Raw genomic sequence first — 25,259 nt, 5'->3', positions numbered from 1 at the left:
AATGTGCCAGACTCATTGCAAGACTTACATCATTCTTGGCTATTACTATTCACTTTTACCTGATGATAAGCAATTTGTCTCCCTTACTATAAACTAGGAATTTCACATAGCACACATTCTGACACACATTCTTTTTGGCACACATTCTGACAATAATCCAAGACTGAATGTAAAACTGAACTTATTTGGGGAGATTGTCTCCTCCATAGGAGAATGGTTTCTTGCAATAGCACTATTCCCTTCTATATCTCTAGCCTCTGGTCATATCCAGGCTTAGGATGCTGTACTAGTAAATCCTGCTCTGCATGAAGTTTGGTTCACTGCTTCCAATATTTAGCCTTCTCTCTCTTTTTCTCCATCAGTGAAGTGAGGATCACTTATAACTCCTCACTGTACATTTTACCTGAGGCACTTATTTTGTTCATAGATGATGAACAGAAAATTTAATGGGGAAAACAAAAATAGTGAAACTTCATTGCCACCACCTTTCACTACACCACTGAGTTAAAGCAGCATTCCCACTTAAATTTCTGTACTGATGTAATTTTTTGTATATAGAGCATTATGTCAGGAAATATAAACTAATTGCATGGAAATGGAAAATATGTATTTATTGTATAAATATCTGTTACAATAAAACAAAAAACCCCCCATGGTTAGCTCAAATGCACAATTCATCACAGTTTTATAAAGTTATAAAACTTTTTCAAGCTAATAAATTTTTACACGTTCTTTACAGAGCAGCTGCTTTCACTTAGCCACCTGTATTTGTTTCCCTTGCACAGTGGTCTTGCCCAAAATGTTACACTCCTGTCTTGCAATTTAAAGCTAGTAATGATAATTAGCCATAGTCTAGATGTCCAAAAATATTTTTATAATGAGATATTGAGTTTTTACAGTTAAACATCTGCATTTAATCAACCTGTAGACATTTTAATATCCTTCTTTCTTTTTTTCTTTCTTAGTTGTTTTGCTTTTATTAATTCCAGGGTGAAACAACTAGGCAAACCCAAAATTTGAAACCAAATTAAACCTGTTTATTCTAGCATTTACTCCTCTTCACTTCAAGCTAGTGTGCCATCCCAATATTTTACTGACTACAGCCACAGAATTCAAAGAAAAGGAAAGCAAGCACAAAGCATTTTGCATTGACCAGTCAGCTTCAGTACATCTGACACAAGACTGAGTACTCTGTCACTATGACAGCATTCTGATGAGGTTTTCCAGAGTAATTAAATTAAGTTTCCTAATACCAGCTACAATCTCCAGTGATGTGAGTTGTACCAAAACATACAAATACGTGTACATAAATTCTGATCCAAACATGTTACTGTGCAATCTGGCTTGTACTGATAAATAAGAAACCCAGCCTGGTTTCATAAATTGGGCCCTGGGCTGAGAGACAGGGACCTTCACCTGTCACATTCCACCCTGAGCTGCAGGCATCTCCCTGGTCAGGAGCTGGGCTGTCAGACCAATGAGCTGTAGAGACCTGGCAGTTTTGAGCTCCCTTTATAAGAAGGCTCTCAGCAATACGACTGTGCCATGGAGCTTTGCTGTGTGTGTGATGTCCCTGTCTCCAACCGCTGACCCATGGAACACTTGGATTTTAACGTTATACAAACATTCATTTGTGATTTGTGTTCCTGTCTTCTCAAATATACATCCACCACTTTAATAGGAAATAGGGACACTTATTAAGAATAGATTGACACAGGTATGAAATAACTGTATCTTTTTTAAACTTCACTGCAAAAAAAGCCTGGTAGATGAGTATTTCAGATACTATTGTACTTTCCTTGAGGATTTGCCTGCTGCTTTGAAGAATGTTGCACAGCAACAAATTCAAAAATACTATCCATCAAAATCTTAAACCCCCTGACATTTACCACCCAGTTCTAATATATAACTAGATGTATCATCTCCAGTTTTACTTAGCAAAGTGATATGTTTGTATAGTTTACAACAAAATGAGCAGGACAGTACCTTTGAGCTAATGAACATGTTTGTGCTTGTCATTTTTATCACTACTTTAATCTCAATCCTCAATAATCCACTTTGGTACTTCTGGTGGTACTTCTGGAAAATCTATTTCAGCCTTCAAAATGCTGATTCACTGACTCTGCCACCTGTTTCGGTACACATGATGCTTTCAGTACAGCAAAGCAAACAGAAAGAATATTGACACCTACAGTTTCCAAGCAAAAATACTCTAAGTATACATATTTAAAACTGAAAAGCTATATTTAGTTTCCATTATTGTGGGTTTAAATTACTACAAGTGGCATCAGAGAGATGCTGGCCAGCTCCAGCTGGTTATGAGCCAGCATGTATATCTGACATGCACAAAGAGAATGTGATTTTTTAAGAAAACAAGTGCAGTGTCAGCATTTTGAAGTCTGTTTGTGCTTACATGCACAAGAATATGAATATTCTGCTGTGGAATGACAGATACTCTATAAGTCAATGGAAGTGTCCAGTCTGATTACATTTTGGCCTTATGTAAGGTACAATTATAACAGGATGCATCTACATGTGCAGTTCCACTTCTGCACATCTTTGAGCAACTTGACCTGACAGGAACATAAAAGGATGTGGTAACACTGGTACATGCATTCTCCCCTACATATACAGTATCTCCCTAATTTGGCACTCTAGTCATTACTCACAGAATTTTGTTACAAGTATTTAACTTACAAATATATGTCATTTGACACTTAGCACTTCATTAATTGGTATATATAGATGAGATGCTATGCCAGATCCTCAGTTGGGAAGTTAGTGTAACTCTCCCTAACTCCTAGGGAGAGTTACACTAGTTACACTTAGATTCCAATAATTTTTTTCATATTGACCTGAATAATAAAATGTTGCCAGAGAAATTTATTATGGAGCTTTTAAAAGTTGAGATTTGACCAATCATTTACCTTCCATGGTCTAAAATTTCTGTTCTTATAAAAAGAACTCTAAAAAATGATACACTGCTTCTCTTCACATCCAAGTCAATTTCTGGTTTTGTGTATTTGTGCAACATCTGTGTTTTTCAGAGTTCATGCATTATAATCTAAGTATTTCCCCACAAAATTTGGAAAGAAGCACTCACAAATGAGAGAGATTTGAATATTTTAAGTTTGAGGTTTCAATGCTTTTTACACAGCATTGACTTCTGACTCAGTTTTACTGGCATAACGCCTGAGAGTATAACAATGATGACTAGAAAAAATAACCTAGAACATGGAATTGAGCTAGACTAATGGAATTTCATGATTAAGAAATATAATCACATCTGGCTTGATTATCTAGGATACCATCTTTGTTGGTTAAATTTTTAAATTGTAGGTGGTATGCTAATAATAACTGAGCTTTATTATTGTTCCAATTGTTATTATTGTTACAATATTGGGAAAAAAATAAATTATTTAACAATGAAAAAAACCTACAGTTCCATTCATTTAAGTTTTTGTCCCTTGGGAAACTTAATTTTTCAAAAATTTTCATCACTCTGGATATTTTTTTCCCATAGTATTATGATAATATTAGTCCTCATTTGTGATATTCAGTGATAGCATTATAATGTTTATGAAAATAAATCGGCCAATCTCGACAGACAAATGACTAATTCAGGGATCTTTTGTTTGCATCCGATTTAAGACAACTGGTGGATAACTAATGCACAACTAAGCTGTATTATTATACTTTTAATATTATGTTTCACTTAAATGCTTTTCTCAGACTAAGAAATGCGTATTTATGCATATTCAGATCCCATCTTTAAAGGTCATCACTGCTTTTTACTTTTAATGACAGTCATTATGGACAGCTACTGGAATCAGACTATATAATGTATGTAATAATAATAAACAAATCACAGTAGTGGTTGTGAAGAAAAGTTTCTACAGTTTTCACAAAAGCAGTATTACTGTTAAAAACCTTGATGGATTGAACACTGCAACTTCTGCAGGCTACCATGATCCCACTATACTTTTTCTTCAGAAGTATTATATTACTAAAAATATTACAGAAAATTGAAGTAACAGTCAAAATGAAACTTAATCCAATCCAGCAAAACTTACTAATATTTATGTTGTCTTTTCTTGCCCTTAAGAATTCATTTGGTCAACTGAGACTCTTGTGAACTAACAGTTCTTTAGGATCATGCTAAAGTCTTCTTTAGCATGATCCTAAAGAACTGTAAGTTTCTCTTTAATCAGAAATTACTAATCCAAACACTGTATTTTTAGGTATAAAATCACTGAACTTGCCAACTATTTTCACTTTCTTGCAACATACATATAGCTAAAATGTTAATTAATAAAATAAAAAAAGTCATTTAGGATAAAATATAAGGCAAAAATATAGATAATAGGATGCGGCTAGACAATATTTTTCCTTAATTTAAATCTATATTTATACAATTATTTATTTCCAACTGCAAGCTAAGGTCTAACAACATTATTGTTGTGGTGCTGCTCTTTAAGCTTGTATACCAGCTTAACTTACTCTACATCCTGAAACATCTACATCCTGTGATTTGCTAGATAGATATTAAATTAAAAAACCATACTGTTCTCTCTGCACTTTTGGTTTTTTTTTTAATGTGCTAAGTGTTATGAAACTGTAGACTGCTTCAAGTTCAAGTTTTAGCTCTCTATATATAAAACATTTTTAGAAGTAGATTATGATAAACATTACAGATGTTTTTATGTATACATACATATATCTATCTATATATGTGTATTAGATGTAGAAATACACATAAACACATCATATATATAAATAAATGTTTGTGTGTATGTATATACATGTTTAATAGTAAAAGAGAAGCTGAGTCAATCCATAAAAAAATCATATATATATATGTACACTCACACAGAGAGAACCCTTAACATCCCTTAAATTCTAAAAGCATATTATTTATTTGATATAGCAATTTAAGGTGGATAAAAATTGTACTTTACTAACTGGATTGCAAATGGATATATGAATTCAAGAACTCACTTCTGTTTACTCCTGGGTAGTCCAAAGAGATATAGTCAAGGATGGAAGCCAAATTGATTAAAAGCTGTCCAAAAATCACTCTCTGCCTCTAAGAGATGTGGATTTAGAGCTTTAAACTTCTAACTGAGACATTATGTATATTACACTTTTGCCTACATCATAATACTTTATTTTCTTGGGTTTGCAGGTTTCAGTCCTTATGAGGAAATTACGTCTACTTATACAGGGGAATAAAGAGGTAGTACAGTAAAGATTTCTTTGCACTGAAAACTAATGCTTGTAGAATACTGATCTTTGTTATTAAATAACTAGAATAGTGAAACTGTTAATAATTAAAGGTGGATGCTTAACTAGTTATGCATTAATATTTGAATCATTTTTGTTCTGGTTGTCATTGTAGAAAGAAATAACCTTTATTGTATTACCAGTCTCTCCTTTTACTGGGCTCCAATAAAATCACAAGCTAAACAAAAGGAAATAATTTCCAATTGCTTTTGCCAGAATGTTCGTTTTACAGTCGTGCAATAATAATAATGCTGACTGAGTGTAGAAACTGTCAAATACTGCAGTTTGTTGAAAAGCTTATATTCTGCCTACTAATACTAAACGAGTTTCATATTTTAAGAGAAGACCGAAATAGAAGCCCAAGTCTCACAAAAAGCCTAAGACATGCTTTAAAAATTATGCCAACAAATGAAGAGGAATACAGATACCACACATAAAATTTAGACAGGAAGGTCCACATGATCTTAATTCTGACAATTAAATTTTACTATAGTTCCCAGCAAAAAGATAAATTTCAACAGAAACAAACCTGCTGTCCTAGTCAAGACTAGAATGCTATAGTAATGCAGCAGATGACAGATTACAAAAGGATGTTAAAAAACTCACATTTTTTACAATGCAATTTGTTGGGAATCAGGGTAATAAGCTTTCCCTTTCTTTGTCATGAGAGATATTGTATCCAAAATCTCCTACCTCCCACCTACTACAGGAAGTCACAAAATAACACACAAAACCAGGCTGCCCAAGTTCTGACTGTAAAATTTTTACATGCTTCGCAATTTAAAGTGTCATAGAGGAGCTTCTCTTCTGGAAGGTAATTAGGATTTTTGGAGAGCTATTAACATGTATCTTCTTCAAAAATAAGACAAGCAACAATGTTCTATTCTCTAACACTGTTAAAGGGTATATCTGCAGTATCACAGACTTACCTAGGGGTGAAAGGGAGGAAAAATAAATTGAATGCTTTTGTAAAATACACTAGTATAGAATGAATTAGTGCAATTTTTAAATGATTAAATCAAATATACAAATATAAGATATTCCATACCAAGATATTATACTCTCACCAAAAAGCAAATATCTGCTCTTAGATAACAAAGTGTTGGTAATTCAGAGGTCAAAGTACAGCCTTTAACAAAAAACTCAATGATGAAAAATCCCCCACAAATATTATGCTAGCTTTTCTTTACTTAGTATCTGAAAATCTACCATATGAGCTACCAGAGAAATAAGAGATCTGATTGCTGAAATTTCACTTTCAACTGCTATTCCTGAAATAATTAAGCATTAACAAGTATATTGTATTTTACTGAGCAGGATACTATACAAAAGGGCTCGGAATTGGCCACAAATCAATTGCAAACCTGCCCTCAGCTGATCATATTATAGGGGGCTTTTACAGTTAGATGTCAGCTCTGAATGTTGATTGCCCAATCATAGCTTGCCAAGAGCTACATGTTCTTCCTCCCTTATTAAGTTACATGAAAGTGAAAAGACATAGATCTGGATTTCAAATCCACTGATCTGTAAATAAGGTACAAAGAATTACATTATAGGAAATCTTGGTAGTATGGTTTATTATTAAGGTTATCCATTATTTCCAGGTATTTCAAATTCAGTCAGACTTATAAGTAGACCAAAAATTTGTACCTTTCAGGTTTATTTCCTCTCTTTTTCTAGTTTTGTTTTTGTTTTTTTCTTATCTGAGAAATGCCTTTAGCATTCTAAGATTCACACAAAGATTTTGTTTGTTATTAGGTGAGGAGTGTGTGCCATGAATATACTTTTTTTTCCACCTTTTTCTTATCAACCACCGCGTTTGGCTGATATATAAAACAGAAACAAATGATCAAGATATTATCAGGTTATCAGTTAACCCTGAAAGGTCTGCCTGCATTACTCCACAGAAGTACTGGCACTGCTGTGATTTATAGGCTAAGACCAGGTACAAGAACTAAAATAAAGAAATTTATTTTGCAGTTCATTTCCATCTCGTTTCTTTCAGTGAAGAAAACATTCAATAGAGGAAGATAAGAATTTGATCAAAGACGAGAAGTTTAGATTGGTACAAAGAACACTGTGACTTAAAGCAGACTTCTGTTAAAGTGGTTTAAAGTAACTGCACCAGATTCATCATAAATACTGAATGTGAGACTATATGAAGGAAGTATTTAAGTAGGCTGAATAAGAGAATGGCAACGAATGACAGGCAGAAAGAATAAATTGTGATCTCGGTAAGAACACGTTCCTTGAATGTTGGTTTCTTTTTAGTTGGTTTGTTTGTTTCTTTTTTTTTTTTGCCCATAAATATGTATGCTGTAAAATGAAGGAAAAACAAGGTCAAAGATGTTGCACAAATGAAAGATATTGTCAATATTCAACTTTTTGACATGGATGAGATTACAAAGATACTATTTGCTTTTGATTTGATGAGAAGTCAAAAGCTTATTGGTACCAAAACATGAATAATTTGCAGGTGACATTCAATTTTCATAGGGATTTTGAGGTGGAAAATGTATTCTGATAACTATTTTCATGTTATGTGGGACATCCTGTATCAGTAAGATCAGTTCTTACCTGTGACAGTCAGCCTCGAGCACTGCCTTCATATGTGGTTTGAATTTCTGGTAGTTCAACTGTGAAATTGAGTTCAGGCAGCCTGGAATCTGGACTAAAGGCCAGAGGACATTTGTAACCTCATAAGCCAAAACTGCCCCAGCAAGCACAAAGCCACAAAAAAAAAAATGCGCCTTTGTCTTTTCTGATCTTAGAAATTGTGAAAATGTTAGGGAAATGAGTGTAAAAAGCACATAAAAAGACCTGAGAGCTATTGCAGGTGGAATACAGCCAGAAACTGTACTGGGAATATGGTTTCCCTCAAGCAAAATTTTGACATTTAGAAAATTCTTCTTTTTTTTTTTATTATGTATGCCCTCCCAGGATGAGGCTCCAGCTGCTTCAGATCCTGGCACTAGGTCAAACAGTACAGCAGTATTCATACTGCCGCTTCTGGTGTTATAATGCTGTGTGCCAGAAACCCCAGTTCAGTCTCAAATTTTTCCTGGTTTCTTAGCAATCCCCAGTCCCAGAAAATGATGAATACCTGAGGGAAAACTGCTTAAAAGCAGCTCACATAATCCCACTCTTACTGAAAATATTGCCTTTGAGACTACAGTGAGAGGCATGATTGGTCACACAGATGAATCTGAAAACAAGTTTTTAAGAATTCTGGGAAACATGAACACAGACAACTTTTCTGGATTTGTTAGAGAAAAAATACCTTGCATGCTATTGAGAAATGAGAACAAAGCCATGGTGGGTTTTGTGCTTTGTCATTTGAGTGTGAAGAATCCCATGCACACATATGGCCCCCTCAGCATCTCTACTCATACCAGTCTGGTTATGTTAATCTTTATTTCCAGAAAACTTTAAGGACCCGACAATAGCAGAAAACTTTAAGGACTCAACAATGATCACATAACTAGTTTTATATAACAAATACTCATGCAACAGCAAAAATAAGACATTTGTTGAAGTTATAAACAGAAGGTAAGGTGGGGTTTTTTGTTTGTTTTCTTTTGCTTTATCAGGAAGTAAGCTTAAATTACCTTTTTTTTATATATGTATATGTATATATACGCGTCTAGCAAAAGAATAAATGATAAAATCTTTTTCATAGCTCTGCAGGCTAGAAAAATAATCAAGGCTTCTTAGTTATCCAGAAGGCAAAACAATCTCTTGAGGAAACACTGTAAACAATGTAATGACTAGTGAAAGCTATGATTTCAATGGATCATTTCCTTTTTGCCTGAACTGCTCTTTCATGACTTCTCTTCTAAGCTTACCAATTTCAAGGTCGACTTTTTGCTAAATGTAGACAGCTGGCCTTCTGCATCATATTAGAATCTAGTCCTGAGAGTATACTCAGATATTACTTATTATACAGTGATTTCCCTGCAAAATGTATTTTAAAGTTATTACTGCTATTAGAGGGTTTTAAATAGGTAATACAGAATGAAGTCTGCGTAAGTAAAAACAATTTTTTCCATGTATGAAAAAACCTTATACCCAAATGTGGCCACAGACCTAGGGGGTAAGTGCAAATAGCAGAGTCACACAGAAAAAAAACTTATTGAACTAGTTCTTTAAAATAAAAGGAGCTTGATCCATCATTAAAAACCAATAGCAAAACCAAACTCTGTTATAGTTTATTGTATTTTAAGTTAGATAGGAGGCACACATAGTTAATGAACAAAGAGCTTTTTGCTCCTATTTCTACTGAGTATTTGCTTCTTAGCAAAATAATAATGTATGGATGTGTTAAACTTTGCAAAACTATCAGAAAACTTACATTTTAGTAATTCAGAATAGTTTACCTCTAATAGCTGCACCTTGAAAAACTGTAAAGCTTTCACTTTACAAGGAAATTGAAGATATTTTTTAGTACCAGATATATTCAGGAGCAATTATTTTTTAAAAAGAAGGAAGTGGTGTCCTTTTTGCCACTAGTGTCCATTTTAGAATGAAGTACTCATTTTAGCAATGTAATGAGTAACATATTTAATATTTAAAAAAATCAAAAGCCTATTCAGTTAACAAGGTGATTATATGTGAGAACACACTGAAGATCTCAAGAGATAAAACGATATCATAAAAAAGGAATAAACAAAGGAAATTGCATGCACTGTCCAGAGTTCTTACAATCAATGGAGTTAAAATGTCTACTTAAACTCTCTTGGTTTGTGAGTCAAAACATGCTTATAACATATCTTTGCATATAAATAGTGTTAAAATACATTGAAAGACATGAGAATGATCCACTTAAAATCTTATTAAAAAGCGTTTGTGTGAACTGATCTGGAATAAAAGGAGAAATATCTAAATTATTAAAAAAAAAAAACAGATTAATTTTTCTAGTTCTTTTTCATTTCAAATCATCCCTGATCTTGTTTGATTTAAGGTACTTTACAATATTTAGCCTCCTGAATTCAAGATTAATACATCCTTTGCTACAGTTCACATTTTGTGGTCAGCTCTTTATGGTTTGTTTATTTTTGAGCTTAATTAAAACATCAGCGGTTTTATAAATGGGCTTAAATTGCAGACATCCTATTTCAGAATTAAAGACCTACAACAGGCACAAACAAAGGGTTCTGCTTGCCAGATGTAAATCTATGATCCCTCTCAACAACAGCAAAAGTGAAGATTCCACTTCATCCCTTCATTCTATATTTAGAAACCAGGTGCACTTCATGAGGCAGCTTAATCCCTTTTAAAATGTTAGAAGATGAAATACCAAGGCTTTCTGAAAACTGATTTATCAGTGAGCTCTTGCCAGTGCGTTTTTGACAATTTATGGTTTAGAGTCAATAGACACTTTTGATTTCCCATCAGAAAGACATTTATCTTTCTATTGCTCAAAGATCTAATATTAAAGGAAGACTTCAGCTGCTTTATATCTAAAAATAAAGAGCAAAAGTTTTACTCAACGCTCAAAAACCAAGTAAACTATAATGTTGAAAAAAAATTGATGGAATCTGTTCATACATTTTCTTAATATTTTTATTCAATTATTAAAATTATTCTAACACTCTTTTAAAAATTCAGAATTTTCAAATGAATTTCATAGTATTAATGAAATAAACAGTTATCATCTGAAATGATTCTAAAAGCACAAAGTGTTCCGTATTGTATCTCTGTTAAAATTCCCACCTTTGTGTTTCTCTTCTTGCAGCTCACAACACTGGACATCTCAATTGTGTATATTTTTAAATCAACTAACTGATCAATGACACTAATTATGTACCTAAAATGCCATCTAAAATTCAAAACTGTATTAGCTAAACATGTAGCATCCTGCTCACACAGCATATTCAGTAAAATATCAATTTTGTTACATTTGAGAAATTTTAAAAGAGATAACTTAAACTTATCAACAAAGCACTAAATCATTAAGTGGGGAACAATATTTTACCTATTGTATTATCAACCATTCTTGGCCCCTATTAAGCAAAACATGCTCTTTCAGTCTTCAAATGTCGGGTATTTTTTTTTAATTGAACATTGCAGCAAAATACTAGCCTAGTAAAGATGCAAATGATCTTAACTAATTCCTTTCAATTTTTCTGGACATTTAGTTATTAATTAATTTTTTAATAATTATTTTTCACAAAATTCCCAGGTAATGGACTCAAAATTCTGTTTTGAAATTAAAAAGTCTTAAAAAGTCTTGTAGATGCCTATTGAATTTTCAGGTTTATTATAATATTATGAGAAGCAATAATTAGTTTTGAATACAATAAATTACCTGTCTTGAGACATATTTGTTAATGTAGGCAGCAATTTAATAATTTGGATTTTACTTTGGTTTTACTTTTTTTTTACTTTGGTTTATTTTGGTTTTTCCTTTAAAGCAACTTCCTTAAACAATATTATTTAAGGTTACATTTCTCTTTGCTTATCTTTGTGTCCCAAAACAGGGGATATTAGCCTTATGGTGATGATATTGTGAAATATACTCATAGCAATGTAGAATCACCAATAATTGCAAAATATATTTTATTTTTCTGTTCCTTTGCAGGTCATACTGTTTATCAATGATCTCTTAATTTTGTCATGCAAATGGTACAGGGAATAATCTATGAGTGAGACATCCTGCAATCTATGCATGCTTCAGGCAGACAGCAACTTTAGCATGAATTGATACACAGGTATCTGATAACACCACCATTTCTATTCAAATTAATTCTCTACTTAAGGATTATAGAATACCTCAGCCAGAAAGTATGATAAGTTCATTACAAACACTCAGTTTCTGACCTTAGAGTGCCTGCAGGTCTGACTTTTGCAATGACTACCACTGCCTACATGCAATTTAGCATGTTAAGACACCGGAAAACAAAACACCAAAATCACCTTCTAGAAAAAGTCTGAACTGAAACATGTGCATAAACGAATAGGGAACCCTTCATTTTCTTTCTAGACACAGTCATGATGAGACTAATGCACAGCTGTATTTCAGTTCTGAAACTGAAATGAAAGCTATAATAATATGTAGAATAAATGACTATGAAATGGAGAAGCTTCTACCCCCCAAAACAAACAACCCCATAAGCAACTCACCAGATAACAACAAAAAATGTAATGTTCCTATTCTTAAGACAAACAAAACAGCAGTAGTGCTGGTAGTCTAGATAAGTTCACATACCATATAAAGGACAATGATTTTTTATAACCTAAGATCTGAAGACTGAGCAGCTTAATTTACTGATGACCTTTTGGTTTTATTTAATGTGGTTCGTAAGCTATAATCTACAATTACCAATATGGCACTAGGAAGAGACCACAACAACAGAAAGAACATTAAAGAAATTATTTAAATTCTAAAATACTCATGACATTGTAATTTAGGTCCCTGATATTTTAAAACTGAAGAAACCTACAAAATCATACAAAGGAGCTGGCATGCCATGTTCATGGAAATTTTAAAACCCATACGTGAAGGCTTCTTGGAGGATCCACATCTTCATAAATTATTTAACAGTAGAAAATTACTAATAGAAATATCTTAAATCCTGCAAATGATATAAATATTATTTTATGATAAATTATAATCTATTGATTCTGAAATGGTGCCGGTATTACATAATCTAAACCTTGACAGAATTCTTAATTTTGATAAATAATGAAAGCAAATGAAGAGGCAGGCAAAAAAGGTCTCCAAAAAAGGATCCTTCCATAAAGGACTTCAAAATATTTATAAAAATTTCTACTGAATTCATCCAAATCAGTTCTGCCCACTCTACCTCACTATAGATCATCACACCAAGAAATTAAAAAAAAAAAAAAACGCAGCCTAAAATTACATTAGCACTTCTATTTTTGCATAAACATCTTGCTGATGTAGTTATTTTACCTTTTTCTACTACTTTAGGCCACTGGGAGGAGTTTTGGAAAAAACTCCCTAGAGAGTGAAGGAAATCATGAAGTACACAAGATTGTCTTTCAAGTTAATACATCCAAAGCTGAACCACTGTAGTTTTATGTGATATTTGTACCAGTAACAATGACTAGAAATATTTCCAACATAGAACAGGATCTTAGTGTGTTGTTTTATTCTTCTCAAACCTTTTTTATATGCTCATTTAATTATCTACATGAAAATAATTTCTAACAACCTCTCTGGTTAGCAGTTGAGGTACTGCAACAGGGAAATTTATTGAAGAATTATGGATATAGAGTTCATTGTCCACTAAAAATCTGAAGAAAACATATCAACAAGTAGATTTTTTGTTTATTTTACACCTATTTTCATGACCTAGCACTAATTTCTCTGTCTAGTTCTTTACATGCAAAAGGTGGTAATTTTAAATTATTCTTCTGGAACTTAAATTATTCTTGTTTTGGGATATAAGACTGCTAGACAGAGACTGTTGTTTTTCATCTGGCCCCAAGAGCAGTGAAATTTATTCAAAACAGCTAAGTAATAGAAATTTATTGCTAATTTCATTTGGCAATTGCAAAATCTAGAGCAGGAGCAGTTTGGGGCAGAAAGTTTAAAAATGTAAATGAAAAAGGTACTGTGTATACAAAAATACATTTTGCTTACCTAGTGCCATTATCTAATAGATCTGTCTGTTTCACTTATTTTTTATTATTACATCTATCTTTGAAAATAAAATCCTATTGATGAACAGAAATCAATAAGCTGAGACAAGTCAAAGTCATTGTTCACCAGAAAATTCTACCTTATATATTAGTCAGCTAAATATGATGAGTCTGATGCTTTCTACAGACCTGTTCCAAGAGTGTCTGATGTACTTTCAGCTCTATTTCCTATCTAAAGTAGCTTAGTTCATTATTTTCTGTCTCTTTGAGGTATCTAAAGATGCAGATTATAACGTAATATATAAATTTAACATCATTCCATAGAGATTACAGAATATTTTTATGAATTGTATAGGCATATCTATACGGCCATATGACACAGAGGGAAATAGTGATAAGTATATTCATTAGAATAACACCATTTTGAAAAGCTTTGAGATTAGTCTAGGAATTCTGAGTTCTCCATTGAGCCAACTGAGAATGGCACTAACATTGCAACATGACCAGGATGATGAAAGGGGAAAAAAACATGACTCCTAATGAAAGAAAGCTGGTCCTTTAAGAAGCTAAGGAGATCAATTAAAAATGAGATGTCAAAAGACAGATCCCCTGTAGAAGTAAAGCCTCAGAACTTTTTGTAGGGGTGTGGCAGGAAGAATGTTTTCTATTTTTATAGCATTCTCCTTAAAAGTGAAAATGTTGTAATTCTCTAGAAATTGGAATTTATGACACTCAGCCTTATTTTGCACTACAACTGAACAGGACATAGAAAATTTTGTACTTTTTAATTCAGGAAAATTTTCCAAAATCTGGTTTTATCCTATCTAGCAATTGGTGCTTTTTATGTTTCTTAGAAAAAAATATTTCAGCTCCTCTACCCTTGGCCCAAACACACAAAACAAAAAAGAATAAAATCAGATGCATCATCACTTACGGTCTATTTTTCCATCCCTCAAAAAATTAAAGGAGGCATGATCTTAAATTCTTTGTTACTGCAAAGCAATCCTGGGAGTCAAATTCTATTCTGACTCTCTAAAGAACATCATAATGATTCAAATTTTGGATAAAATTTAGCCTTTATCTGAGAATTTAGAAGTATATTATTTAGAACTATCTAAACCCAGAAAAAATTGCTATATCCAGATTTCTATTTTTATTCCATTAACTTTAACAAAAAGGACAGTAGATGTGGGCTGTAGCAAACTTTATTTTTAAGTCAATTTTTATTTGATCTTGTTCTCAAGCCTGTTTAAGGTTGCTTGTAAGAGTATTTGAATACTGTAGTTCAACGCAAGTTTTTTAAAAACTGTTTTTTCCTTTAACTGCTGAGTTGATGCTTAACTGTTGAGTGGATGTTTTCTTTAACTACTGATTGCTAGAATTCATTTATCCATTTTGACCTACTTACTGTGAGTTCTCAAAAATTTTTCTATTCCCATAGCTATATTTATGGTAGAAAAAAAGTTCCAAACAATTTCAAGAATGAAGTACCCTTATTAATATTTTTTTACTTCTTCTATGCATTTCACTATGGATTTTGCTATTCCAATGATGAAACACTTGAAATAGCTGGCTGAAACCACTTTTATGTTTTGTTATGCTTAAATGAATTTTGATGATAAGTCTGGAGTTAGGTTTCTTAAAATAACTGTGCAAATATTCCAACTCCTCAAAAATGTTAATGAAAGCACAATGGGCTGCAAATATTTAAAATATTAGTGAATCTTTGATCCTATTTACTCACCCTGCTTTAGTGCAATTTAGTTCCATTTTCTTTCTTTCTTTCTTTTTTCTTTCTTTTTCTTTCTTCTTTTTTCTTTCTTTATTTCTTTTTCTTTCTTTCTTTCTTTCTTTCTTCTTTCTTTCTTTCTTTCTCTTTCTTTTCTTTCTTTCTTTCTTTTTTTTGTCACTTTGTTTCTCATCCCCACTTCCTTTTGTAGTATTAGAATTACACCATATACACATATGAACAGAAGATATAGCAAAACAAAAGCAGCATTAATTCAAATTTTGACATTAATGCAATAATACTGCTTCAAATTCTACCTTTATAAGGCTGATATACTCCTGAGAATTTTTAAAAATTTTGTAAATGCAACATAACCATGTGCAAGGCCATATGCAACTTTCCTATGTGCCTATACAATTTTTTTAAGGTGTTTAATACCCTTATTAAAAACATCTTCTGCACAAAAAGCGAAGATGTAAAATGGTATGAAAAACAATTTTGTAATTAATATGCAGAGAGATCCATGGTAACGTTCTTACTGAAAGATTTAATTACTGTAATATCTACAAAAAAGAAACCAACCAAAGAAATACAAAAAAGAAACCAACCAAAGAAAACCAGATTGATTTCTTCCTCCGAAACTGCATGGTCCTGGACAACAGAACATCATTAGGTCCTTTATGAAGAAATCACTGTAAAAGTTCTTCTTGTTTTTGGTTTAAAAGCAAAAGACTGAGATTGTTATTTTTGCCTTTTATCTAATGTATATACATACATTAACAGGTAAGTCACAAAAATGTGTCTTGATGTCAGATGCTTCAATTTAGATTGGCTGTTTGCTAATAAAAACATAATGATTAACATCAGACTTGATCTTCTTTTGTTCTAGTTTTCTTTCTCTTGCTTGTTGTATTGAAGCAAAATATCAGCTTTAATAAATTTTATTTGCATACTGCTGAAATGGAAGGGGTAAGCTTTTCCTAATTATCCTTTGGTGACATACAATCCTAGCTGCAATTAAGTTTTTTCTTAATTTTTCTGCCATTTTATTTTAATTGTTAGCATTACATTATGAAGGTTAAACTTCTTGTAAAAATTGATGAAATTGACTTTCTTATTGTGTAAGAAATATTTTTCTTTCTTTAACACTTGACTTGACATTGAACTGTTGACTTGATGTTTTCTTTAACTACTGATTGCTAGAATTCATTTATCCATTTCGACCTACTTACTGTGAGTTCTCAAAAAATGATTAAAGTATACTGTTTTACAAAAAGAAAAATAAGTATGGAGCCTAAAATACTATACTGAATAAATGATCCTTTAAATATTCTTTGTATCAAAAAGAATGCAATAAAGCGTAGGATATTCAGTGTAATGGTAAGGTAAAGGTAATGAAAAAGACAAAGAAGTTCCATATATACACCAGACGGGGGAAAAAAATAGACCTGCTGTTAAGGCATTCAAATTTCAGGCTGCTTTTGAAAAACTGGCAGGGTAAGCTGACAGCATAATTAAAATACATGGGTTTCTTCCTACTTCAGGGAAAGAGAAAGCTGTAAGCCAGTTTTTTTGGCTACTTAACAACTTCTATATTCAATTTTCCTCTGTCACATTTTGATCAATTAATTGTGTGTGAATATGGGGGCAAGATAATCACAGCCAAATCCTTATCCAGCTTATTTAGGCTGTCCAAATATTAAGGCTATTCCAATGGTATGTTCACTCTTGTAGAACAACTGTCTTCTGAATTTTCTTCCTGCAAGGTTTTACAAGTCCATTAATTCAAAAGAAGATCTGTGTTCTTGGGTATAAAGGCTCATGGTATGGTGATTCATAGTGCAATTAATGTATCTTTTCCAAGGGCATTGGAATGGTGAATTAGAGAGTCTGTACAACCAGCCTGACAGTGCACTGCAGACAAACCCAGAAAATGCTGAGCTCAACAATGACACAACCTTCTCTCCATGTGGTAAAGGGCTCTTTCACAGACCATGGCTGGGAGACAATACACCAAGAATTTGCAAACAGAGCAAGCCCTCTGTAGCGCCAGACTTCAGCTGAGTACTCATCATGTAAATTACTGGCAATGAGTGGACAGAAACACATCCTTGATGGTCCTGGTTAGATATTGGCATTTAAATTACTATCGCTATCCCAGGCTGACGTTCTAAATGCTGTCTGCTTTTCCCTTATTTTGGGATCTTCAGTTCACCCTATAAAGAGGTGCACTTTACCTTTGTTCTTTTTTTCCTTTTTGTTTCACTTACTCTCTTGTGAATAGATTCGTAAAATGAGAGCACCTTCCCTGAACATTTTTTCTATCACTTATTCCCACTGGCATAGGAAAACAGCCTAGAATTTCAACCAGACTTTCAGCAACCAGAATTTTAGTACACAGCTCAGTGGTAAAGTACAAAGCTATATAGAAAATAAGAATGCATTTTTTTTTCTGCTTGGTTGTGAACAGGTTTGTTTGCTTTTGGTTTTTGTTTGCTTTGGTTTGTTTTTTGGGTTTTTTTGCCAGAGAAGAAGCTAAGGAGGACTGCTAATTTATTCAATTCCCAGATGAATCTCACCCACAGCAGCTTTGTAGAATGCAGTTTCTCTTTAATAAGTATGACCTCTGCTCTTTCCTCTAAATACTTTATAACTCACCCTGTTATAGTGTTTATTTACATTATATATTTAAGTATATTTATATTGTATATTTAGGTGTATCGATTACATATTTCTTCATAATTGCTGTGCCATGATTATTCACTATTTCACCAATCTTCATTTCATTATGCATTCCATCATAAATTATTTGTGCTTAGTTCCATATAATCAACAAAAGTATTGAACAAAGCTGGCCTTAGAGTTTACTTTGAACTTCTCTGAAAACACCTTTATATAGTAATAATAAATGCATTATGAGATCCACTATCTTGATCTTAATACATTTAATTTGGACTGCACTGATACGATGCTATTATTTAAAATTAAAAATTCATACAAAATTAGGCCAAAAGTCAAACTCTACTACTATTAAATCCCTGCATTTTATAGGCCTGCTAGCTCCACATAATTAAATCTGGTTTAAAATTTTTATTTTTCCATTAAAAATATTCCACTGCTATTAGTGGTTGGGGTTTTTTACTTAGTTCTTTCTACTTAATTTTTCTATCTAAGTTTCCATTACTGCAAGCAAAGCTAATGTCAGAGTAACTACTTTAGCAGTTAGCAGAAGTATTCATTAGCTGTGCTTGAGTATCAAGTATCTGAAAACTTCAGGGAATCAACGAACTAGTAATAATTAAAACTCTGAAGAACATTTAATGAGTTATTCCTGGATGTTATCACTTTCCCTAACTGCTAATGGATTGGAAATTTTTTTTGTCATCAAGGAGTTCAACACATTATCTTTTTGCTATACAGTGAGAAAGCTAAAACATATTCTCAGTTAGCTGTTTTACTACTCATTCTCTGCTGTTACAATTTTTACTATGTCTTCACATAAAGTACATATTGTACTTTTATTTTTTAGGCTTAAGTTTTCTTTCCTCAATCCCTTTAACTTGTCCTATTGATTTTCTACATTTAGTAAACACAAGTCTACATGGTTAAAGAACCATTTCAGTGCAACCTCCCATGTTTCTGATAAATCTCCTGCTATTTTTTAACTTTCCATTGCCAACTGAAACAGTGTAGGTGTATATGCATATTTAGTTTATTTATTTATTGATGAAGGACAACATTTTGACTCCCATGTAATCTGTGTAAAAATACTCAACTTTTTTCTGTCAAAAATACAATTAATTTCCCCTAACTTTGGCATTTTACTATCCAACCATATTATTGCATTAAAACCCCAATCTGCTTGTCCTAAATGAATGTTAGGAGGTCACAATCACTCCCAGCCACTAACTTTGGCTGAAAAAATAAATGTTTTTATTCAAAGTAGAGAATGACCTACATGAAATGCAAACCTACTTTCAGTTATCACACAATTTCTTTTAAAACTCTAATGATGTGCTCATTGCTTCCATAAAATCACAGATAGTACCTGTCATATCTTCTAATAACAGGGTTTTTTTTCCAGTCTCTGTGGGTTTAGCAATCATTTCTTGTGTGATAAATATTTTTGTTCATAACACATATTTATAAAGACTAGCTTTGTTGCATCCAAATAAAACTTTCACTTATATACACTTATAATCAGGTTTTGCATGGGAAATTCACAACAAAGAGTTAAACACAAATTCAACATAGAAAATGTATTCCTGGCTCCATAGCAAGTAGCTATGAGAGTCTCTACTCTCACTGAAAAATAAAAAATAAAATATAAGTTTTAAACTAATTTAATTAAGAATAATTTACTGAAGACTGAAGAAATTTTCATCTCACCTCATCTACACCATTACATAAAGTTATGTCTGAATGAACCAAAGGTATCTAGCCAAACATCTGGTCATATTATTAACAATGACAAATGAATAAGACATTCAAACTCTGTTCAGTTCCATGAACCTGAGGTACACAGAATGAGAAGGTAGATATTCACAATCTTCTAATTAAGCTACCTGCTGTTTTGTATCTACATGAGTTCAAATGAGACCAGATGTAAGGTTATAAGCATTTCTAATGTGTGCATACAGTACAGGGCAAAGTGAAGGAAATTATAAATCTAAAAATGCACTTTAACATGGCACAAACAACTTCATAGCACATGAAGAGAGCCAAATGGAAAAAGCCTTCAAACATACATTTTTAGGGAAGACCAATATGAAAATGCTAACTTTGATGATAATACAGGAGTTATTAAAATTATAAGAGCATATACTACTTCAAACTAAGGGAACTCCTTCCAGGATATATAATTTTCACTGATATCACAACTTCATTCAAAACAGAAGCTCATGCTGATAAGGCATACTAGGTTAATAAAAAAGATTGGGATATTCCTTCTTCACTCTAGTGTTTCTATCTATCAGACATAGCAAATATTCCAGTAAATCATGGAGGTTCAATGACAGAAATTATTTTGGCAGGACAAATATTATTCGGATTTATTTTATACACCTCTTAATTATTAATGCAAAATATAACAATGGACTACATGAGGGAAATTGTGTGTATTTGAACTCTCTAAGTAACCATCACTAATATTGTGGCTGAATTATTAAGAACTAGATTTTGACCCTAAACACAGTATTTCAGTAAAGTTCCCTAGGCTAGTGCCTTTGAAAGAGTTTATTCATCAGATTTCTCATCAATAATAATTAAAAAGAAGTCAGTACCCATAGATACTGCCTCTTCAATAAGCCCACAGAGCAGCTCCAGCCACTGAGGGCTCATGTTGTCAGGCAGCTTACCATAGGGTGAGAATTTGAGACTCATAACTTCCTTGAGCTGAGACTACACTGTCATTCATGGTTGGTATACAAACACCAGACAAAAATTATTTGAAAGAGTAACGTATGCTCTTGAATATCTAAACTGTTTGCATTTCAACCCAGAATTAAAAACTGACCAATAAAATTCACTCACCCTCTCTTCGATTAAGCCTTGCAAATCCAGGGCTGTGACTGCTAGACAGCTCTGATGAGCTACTGAATGATGACTGAGGCAAAGCAGACACCAGCTGATCATCACAATTATCTGCCAATGAAAAATATCACATTCAGGTTAATCCAACAGAACCACTTACTGGAATTGTAACAGAATCAACTCTGCATCTGAGAGCAGCACATCTTTAATATTTCCTCTTGCTGTATTATGTGTAGAAGTATCAGTACTGAGGCACAGGTTTTAGGTTTTTTTACCCAGTATTTCATGAGACAACCAGACAATAATTTATCATGTCTTTTAACCAGCAGGTTTCACCCACTTCTGACTTAACTTCTGAGATCATACTGAGGAATGGTTCACTGTCGCTCATTACGATTTACACAAACATCAAGTGACACATTCAATTCCCTGTTGCATCACCAACCTACAACCTCGCCACGTGTATTTTATTTACTTCTGACCTGATGCCAGCACAGGTCTTTACAATCACTTATAATGTGCAATCACTTTTAATACAGTTGTTTCTATTAAAAAAAAAAAACCAAACAAAATAAAGCCAAGCAAACTGAATGAAATTAAATTAAAAAGTAATCTCATTCCTTTTAAGCACAGTAAACATGACTGAATGGACAATTTTTGCTTTGCAAATGGTGTATGCATTTGATACAGACACAGCAAAATAATCATTATCTCACAAATATTAGTATGCAAGCCCTAACATAATACAGAATAAAACCTGAGCATTTCAGAAAAAGAAGAGTTAATCGCAGTTCACAATCAATTGTGCACAAACAAGCAAACACTAATCAATACTCTAGCTTTAAATGCCTCTCCAGCTGAATTACTATACAGGATATACATTCATTCTCCATTTAAATTTCAAATGCATCAATTGAGAATCAATATCTGATCTAGTCCAGCTGAAAGAAAATTAACTTCAAAAAACTCAAGTGCAGCAAGTCCTTCCCTAACTATACTGGGGCTGGCATCAGTTCTTTAGAGAAAGAGGAAATTATGTCAAATTTTAGTCTTTATGAAGTGTTTCTTTTCAGGACAATCACATTCTTTGGATGCAACTAACAACTGACAAGTCATAGGTGAATTCTTCTTCTTCCACTCCTTCTATTTGTCTACCAGGATTCACAGTCAAAACCCATAAATATTAATGAATACAAAATCTTTTCCTTACCTAATTAATAATTAAGTGTTTCTGCTAAGTAATTACAGATAGTTCTAATTAACCGCAGACTTTAATATGAATGTCCCAAGGGGATTTTTGATCACATTCAAAAATTTTGGTTTTGATGTTGTTTAATTTAATTATTTGAGGAAAACCCTTTCTAAAGGAAAAGCCTAGTAGAGGCCTTGACTGTTAAGAGTTAGAAGTTCTCTCCTCAATTCTATAAATAATATCCATTCCCAACAACAATAGGTTTTAATGATTGCTCTTGATAAAGTCAGATATGCCATATTCTACCACGATCAGAGTACTTCCCTCATGAAAAAAAGAAATAAAATTATTCTTAGTTTCAGAAATTTATTTCCTGTTCAAGATTAGCACAATAAAAAAGGAAAAAATTTAGACACTAGTCTTTAGTGTCTAACTACAAACTCATTTTTTCACTTCATTCTCCACAGATTAGATTTATAATGGTGAAAGAAGCTGTACTATTTGTGACAAATTGTCCAACTGGTAAGCACAAAAAAGAAAAAAAAAAAAGGTCCTAAGAGTAAGTGCATTGCACTGGCAAGTCTTAGAAAAGGATCTCATTAGTGAAAGATTTCTATACAGCACAGAAAATAGAAAGAACTTATTAGTCATAAATTGCATTAGAAAGAGAAGAATATGGTGATGCTGTGCTTCACACAGAGAGCTACTTCCACTGCTGATTCAAGGGAACACTTCAAGTGTCACTGATCCCTTTTCAATGTAGCCAAAGACTACATTGTAAGTCTAGATACCAAGATGAATATTAAGAGGAGAAAATAAAAGGCATTTTCACTCAAATCTATCTGCATGATACACAATCACGGACTCACAGAATCACAGAACAGCTTGAGATGGAAAGGACCTTTAAAGGTCATCGAGTCCAAACCCCTGCCATAAGCTAGGACACCTGCACTAGACTAGACTGCCCAGAACCCCATCCAACCTCATCTATTATGTTTCTGAGGGTGAAGCATCTACAGCATGTCTGGGCAAACAGCCCCAGTGTTTTACTACCCCCATCATAAAAAATTTCTTTCTTGTAACTCATCTAAATCTACCCTCTTTTGTTTGAAAACAATATTTTCTTGTTCTATTGCTACAGACTTTCTTATCAATTACTGAAATGGCCACAATAAGGTCTCAGTGGCAGCTTCTTTTCTCCAGACTGAACGATCCCAACTCTCTCAGCCTTTCCTTACAGGAGAGCTTCTGCTCCATCCTCCTGAACATTTTTTCAGCCTTCATCTGGACCTGCTCCACAGGTCCATGTCCTCTCTGTGCTCAAAATAGCAGAGCTACTTGCAGCAGAATGTCTCATCTCTCTCAAATGCCTCTTCAAATATTGATCTTCTGGTGAGAGGTGGCATGTGTTATGAAATGAATCATCAGGAATGAGAGCATGCCATTAATACACAGAAGCACCAGTAGATAAACAACAGCAGGCACACTACTTTTAAATCACCCCTGGGTATAACTCTTCACAAATTTCAATTCAAAATAAACCAAAAAAAAGATACATTTCCGCTGGATGGATGATACATCTGCCTTTGTAATGTTAGCTTCTGCCAAATACATTTTTCACCTTTTTTCTTTTAATGTACAGGTTGGAAAGGAATCAATGGTACTGAATTATTCTACCCAGATGGTCTAATACATGTGTATTTGTGAAACACACATATTGCTTTGAGATATTCCCAGAAGAATTCTGTGAGCACTTAGCATTTATCATATAACAGTTTATGTCAAACTTGATTTACAATAGAAAGGCACATAAAATTTTGAATATTAGAAAGAGGTATTATCCAAAATCCAACAGTCCATGATATGGCTTTTTGCCTTTTGCACAATATGAGAAATGAGCAATTTGTCACAAATAGATATACACCAAATAATTATACATTTATTTTACAACAGCCACTATGCTTTATTTCAGGAAAATGACTTCATATGAACTTCTGCTTCATTGCTTAGCACATGTAGCTTAAAACATATTCTTGTGGAAACTTCCACAGTGCAATTTAACTCAAAATTTAGTATGAATTCCAGAGTGAAATCAAAGCACTTTGTAGAAATTGTCAAGAACCAGATGGTCAGTATGAACTTGCTTCTCAATGTAAATAAAAACAAATGAAAGAATAGTCTCTACAGGGTGACAATTCTGTATTCTTTCATTTGCATTGGAAGATATTCCACACGATGGAAACACTGTTTGAATTCAGTGCTGTCTCACATGCTTACAGTGACTTTTCCTTTCTCTTGGACAGCTTTCCACTGTTCAACAGAACACATCTCAATGCTGAAGGCAATGTAGGGCTTACTAGTGACACTTCACAGAGCTTCTTCTATGCTAAAGGAATACTTAAGCAGACAATTCTAACATGAGATTTAAAACAAGGAATTTTAGTTAAAAGTTGTCCATCATATAGCATTAATTACATTTTTTGATAAATATACATATTTTTAAACAATACATAAGAATACCAAAAGCATAAAGAAGTCCTAGGTTTCTTTAATATGCACAAAAATCTGGTGACAAATAATGTTTAGTGAAAGAAAAAATATATAAACAAAATACATATAATCTGTTATTCAAGAAAAGTTATTCAAGTTATATAAGGCATGCCTTTTTACAAACCATAATTCCAGTGTGAGTTTAATCAAATTTATAAAGCAACTGAGGCATTTTAAAGGAATAAAACTCTTAAGTGATGCATGAATAAAGTATGCCTATCATTTCTCTTCCAGCTCCAAATGATGACTGTTATGCATAATCAGAGTAAGCCAAGAAATTTTTAATACACAGGTACTATAAATTACATAGATCATGCCATATGAACTACAACAAAGGAGTTCAAATAGGATATCATCCTATAATAA

The 25,259-nt window shown here is 32.9% G+C and overlaps 1 protein-coding gene across 1 annotated transcript in view; it reads right to left on the bottom strand.

Annotated features, from left to right (window-relative positions):
- CNTNAP4 (contactin associated protein family member 4) overlaps positions 1 to 25,259 on the bottom strand; it is a 200,511-nt gene that overhangs the window by 137,004 nt on the left and 38,248 nt on the right. The window contains exon 2 of the mRNA XM_009098299.4: positions 21,152 to 21,262. Within this exon, the coding sequence (XP_009096547.3) occupies positions 21,152 to 21,262 (111 nt within the window). The remainder of the gene's footprint in view (positions 1 to 21,151; positions 21,263 to 25,259) is intronic.

This window comes from Serinus canaria, chromosome Z (assembly GCF_022539315.1).
Source record: "Serinus canaria isolate serCan28SL12 chromosome Z, serCan2020, whole genome shotgun sequence".
Taxonomy (NCBI): Eukaryota; Metazoa; Chordata; class Aves; order Passeriformes; family Fringillidae; genus Serinus; species Serinus canaria.
Note: the sequence above shows the minus strand (reverse complement) of the source record. Positions and strands in the feature narration are given on the sequence as shown.